Source organism: Miscanthus floridulus, chromosome 12, assembly GCF_019320115.1.
Source record: "Miscanthus floridulus cultivar M001 chromosome 12, ASM1932011v1, whole genome shotgun sequence".
Lineage (NCBI taxonomy): Eukaryota > Viridiplantae > Streptophyta > Magnoliopsida > Poales > Poaceae > Miscanthus > Miscanthus floridulus.
The window spans coordinates 81422883-81427568 of NC_089591.1; the positions used below are offsets into that span (position 1 = coordinate 81422883).

Sequence of the window (4686 nt, forward strand, 5' to 3'; positions counted from 1 at the left end):
CACGTGATGGAATTTTTTTTTTGCTGTATGGCCTGTGATGAAGATGAACTCTTATTTAACCTTACAAATGCGAAGCCCTCCCTGGTATTTGAGATCTTTTGTTTCGTTTATGTCGAAGCTACTCTTTTTAGCCTGGTGCTCCGTGCACGTGATGGAAATATTTTTTCCCCGTATGGCCTGTGATGAAAATGAAATCGGCGGCCAGCCCATCCACGTCTCCTAGAATTCTTTCATTGGACCGCTTCAGCGACATGTCACCACCTGCTTTCCTGATTGGTACACCTTGGCCATCAAGATCCTGTGAGAGACGTGGCATTTTCCATTTACTTTGGTGCCTTCATACTCCAGGATCATGGTTAAATGATGATTCATAGATTTTTTAGGCCGCTACAATTTGTCAAGGTTTCCTTCATCATATTATCTGCGGCCTTTTGCCTTGCACCCTGTTTTTTCGCCTTTGTGGTTGTGCCTGTGCCCATGATCATGGTTAAATGATGATTCATATATTTCTGAGGCCTCTAAAATTTGTAAAGGTTTCCTTCATGATATTATCTGGGGCCATTGCCTTGCACCCTGTTTTTTCGCCTTTATGGTTGTGCCTGTGCTTTATGTGCCTCGTCCAGTTCCTCCTTCATTCCATCTTCTCCTTTGTGCAGGTGAATGAGCAAGAGATGCTTCAGGCCCGTGGTGCACGCATGGAGCTGGCCACACATGCCTAACCATCTAAGGGTTTGATGATCTACACATGTAACTGATTTGCAGTACTGACTTGATTTTATATAGCTTTCAGTTTCATTCAATGAAATTGCCCACATCTATTGTTGTGTTGTCGTCTCAGTAAAAGTTCTATTTTCTTGTTGGTGTGTCAAACCTAATATTTTTGGGTGAGCTAAAAGTTCTCCGCATATGATACAAATTCTTGAGAATATATGGTTAGCATGGGCTATAACAAATTTATTTATACATGCTTATGAAGAGTAGACTGATCTACTAATTAGTTTTCTCCTAGCAGAGATCAACAATAATGCACTTACACATTCCGTGACGCTGTTATATAAATGCTTTGTCAACAAAATTAGCCTGAATCTGGTCCTATTCATTTGTGCAGCTCTGTGCAATTGATTTTTCCCTGCTACATCAGGGTTACTAATTTGATATAGTTTTGGATTTATGATTAGTTTTGGATTCATTTTCACCCAGTTGTCGCATTATCTGTTGTTATGTAAGGTTTTCTCACATGCTGTGCTAAACAGAAAATACATATCGCTAGATGACAATGCTCCTGAATATCAAATAGTGAAGAATTATACCATCGCTTTCCTGTCCTCAGGTTTTTGCTGCTATGAATACGGTGCACTCCTATGAACATGTTAGATTCGTACGGTGCGTTCTTCGAAGTTTCAGTTTACATATGTTCACAGACCACCACTTCATACATGCATGTTTTTACCGCTAAAGAAATATAAAGCCAAATTTGCTTAAAAAGGAATGCGTTAATTTCTAATAGTGATATGAGTGCAACAAACACATGCGTCAATTTTTTCCATACTCTGTTTTTGATATATTCTGAACAATTATTGCTATTTATTTAGAACTACGTCTTTGTGGTTACAAGTAGAAAAAAAACTATATATATTCCTTACAACTACATCTTCAATAGTTCCAACTTAGTCTACTTGATTTGCACTGGAGCATTTCTTTGTTCTCATGCTCGCTGCTTTCAGGCATGCATATGTTACTTCTTCCAATCATTGGGTGCTTAATGTATGTTTCCTGCACAGCCAAACTTTCAGTATATTCGTGTGGAATTTGTCCTTACATATTTTGGGTGCTTTTCTCATTATTTTGCTTGGCATCTCTTTGATTTTACAAGCTGCAATTTAATTTGTGAATACATAACAGAATGCTGCACTGAATGGATGCATTCACAACCTCTATAAACTAAGTGGGTGCCTCAGAGTATTGCTCTTCAAACACCATGGGCCAATGTATCCACTTTGCGTCTTCACCTTATCCTTTCTGAGGTAACTATCGATCCTCTTGCAATCCTTTCGACTGATAACAAACTGCAATAATAGGGGGTACAAGTACTCTCCAATTTTTATCCCTGCACACTCATTTTCTTTCTATGCTTGCTCTAGGTCATGCGCTCCAGATCCAAATTTTAGATTATCATGCATGTAGATTGAGACACTACTATATAGTCTGTAGCTTTCTTCATATTAGATTTAGTTTTTTTTTGGCTACCCATCAAAGCAATGACATTCCGATAAGTCATTTTAGATTAACCTAATGAACATGAACTGATTCCACTAAATTCATTGTTCTTTTTAAATGGGAAAGCTGCAGATGATGATTGATTTTTTTATGCCTGTGTTCTTCTTCACTGAGATATGTGGCTTTTCAGTACCAGAGAAAAAAAATGATTATGGATGTGACCATTAATGTCGATACACGCTATTCTCATTTTGATTGGGTATACATCTTATTAATCTATATATGACAACTAAGCATTGATGCTGTTCAGTGGTCTACCCTTGTGTTACTTATTTGGTAATGGTGAGAAGTGTAGCCCATTGCTTAATGTCATACTTGAATTATAAAATATAATCTATGCTACATTTTTAAGATGGTTGCTTCATCTGATAAATTAGTATAATTTGTCCAAATATTATGGTCGCTATATGAATCTTCTCTTAAACAGTTAATCCTGCAAGATTATTTTCTAAAAATTTTCACATCTGATTGGCTCTTTTTTTTCCTATGAGAATTAAATCAGCTGTCATTAAAATTTAGCTACATATTATTTCCTTTAAATTTACCTAAACAAGGCCGCCATGCTCCTCCGGCAGAAACACCGTCCACGTCGTCCAAAATAACCTCAGCCGTCCGATCACGCGTTGGATGGCCCAGATCGCTCGAAGCGGATTCTCGCGTACAACAGCTTCTCAGCCTCCTGGTAGCTTCTCCCGCTTCTCCAAACCTTCTCCTGATTCTTGTCCGAAGCCGGACAGTCAAATATAGATACAACAGCTTTAGCTTCTCGTCTCCAATTCTTTTCCTCTCTCTCCCGTCAGTCTGTCTCCCTCATCCTCCCGATGCGAGCAAGGGCGGCGGCGTCGGCCGAGCGGCGCGCGGCGGCGGAGGCCCTCCTCCTCCGTCTCCTCCACCTCTGCCTCCTCCTCGTCCTCCCTCCCGAGGCCGTCCTCCCGAGACGATGGCGCCGCGGTGGCCGCGAGGCCACGGCGCCACCTGCGGGCGGCACAACGACGCGGGTGGGGCCCGGCAGCCCCCTCCCTCTCCGGGGCCCTGAGCTGGCGGCGAGCACCCACCAGGTATGCCCATCGCATCTCTTCTCTGCCTCATGTGTGAAATCAGCACCCAAACCTGAACTCCAACCCTACCTTTGTCAAGGTCGGCCATGGAGGATCTGCCATCTCGTCGGTTGTTGAGTGCTCTTTGAGTATGAAATCAGGTTAGCTTTGGATTCAATTTTTGCTCATGATTTATTCCAGTAACTTGCAGTCGGTAAACATGGTTAGGTGGGATTTTTACTAATAAGACAGCGGTTGCCTACGCAGTTAGCTATTCAGTATTTGTTGGATTCTGTACCTGCAGAGAATTGTGTGACTGCCATAGCTCCAGTTCATCGAGTAGTACTCGACATGCCCATGTACATTCATGATTTTCTTCAGTCATTTTATCTCCCTTCAGTCCATTGTCTCAGCCCAAAACTTTCATTTGCACAAAAAAAAATTAAGTGATTTAGTGCCGGTGATTCCATTTATGTGGCATCGATTTATCTCACAATTTTGATGGATCGAATCATAAATATTAACTGATTCCATTTAGGTGGCATCAATTTATCTCACAATTTTTATGGAGCAAATCATGATTATTAATGCCAATAACAAACCTTGCCAGGCAAGCATAAGGGCCCTGCGACCTACAGCGTGGGTGTACATGGAAATGGGAACCAGCATGAGCATGAGCATAGGCAGAGGTGGGAGAGGATATAGAAAAATGAGAAGCTCTGCTCCAGGTCTGCTATAATTTCTATTGGACTCTCCAATTATATTTCATGGAATGCCTGTCACTGATCAACTTCCTTGCCTCATTTCATTAGCACTAATACATTGAAGGTTTGGATAAACAGATGGTAACATTAGGTGTTGTTGTACTCACAGATTATTCCAGCAGTAACTGAACTTTTTTTTATGAGATACAAGGACGTTATCACCAACAACTCTCATGCTGCTTCTCAGTGATATGCAGTAGCGACATGCCCATAGCGTGTTGTCGTTATTCTTGGACAATAGAAATAGTCAACAGGTGACATTCTGTATGCTCATTGCATAACAAAAAAAAAGACAGGTTATGCTTTCATATTGCAATTCTTATTGTTCTTTATTTTTTCTTCTGCTCATGCTTATAGACTTCTCAATTTCCTTTGGTTGTGCACATGTCAACTTGGTCAGCTATCTATTAATTGCAATGGACCTGCCAATTATACTCTCCAATTATACTCTACATTTGTATGTAGTCTTGTGCAGAGTACATGTTAGTGAAATTCAGAGTTGTTCCACCAGTAATCGGTACCTGCTAAGCCTCATTATTGCCACCTGTTTTCATTTCCTATTCCATTTTAGATCTTCATATATTGGATTTGTGCCTAGGCATGAAAGA

At 40.7% G+C, this 4686-nt stretch overlaps 1 protein-coding gene across 1 annotated transcript; it reads left to right on the plus strand.

Annotated features, from left to right (window-relative positions):
- Positions 1 to 3059: 3059 nt before the first annotated feature.
- Positions 3060 to 4465, plus strand: LOC136495299 (uncharacterized). The gene is made up of 3 exons (XM_066491262.1): positions 3060 to 3335; positions 3925 to 4042; positions 4188 to 4465. Exons 1-3 carry the CDS (start codon positions 3099 to 3101, stop codon positions 4205 to 4207), a joined length of 375 nt encoding a protein of 124 aa, XP_066347359.1. The 5' UTR covers positions 3060 to 3098; the 3' UTR covers positions 4208 to 4465.
- Positions 4466 to 4686: the final 221 nt, after the last annotated feature.

Coding starts and splice junctions, on each gene's coding strand:
- LOC136495299 (XM_066491262.1), top strand. CDS start 3,099: ATGCGAGCAAGGGCGGCGGCGTCGGCCGAGCGGCGCGCGGCGGCGGAG. Junction 3,336..3,924: donor TGGCGGCGAGCACCCACCAG/GTATGCCCATCG, acceptor AAACCTTGCCAG/GCAAGCATAAGGGCCCTGCG. Junction 4,043..4,187: donor AATGAGAAGCTCTGCTCCAG/GTCTGCTATAAT, acceptor TTGTACTCACAG/ATTATTCCAGCAGTAACTGA.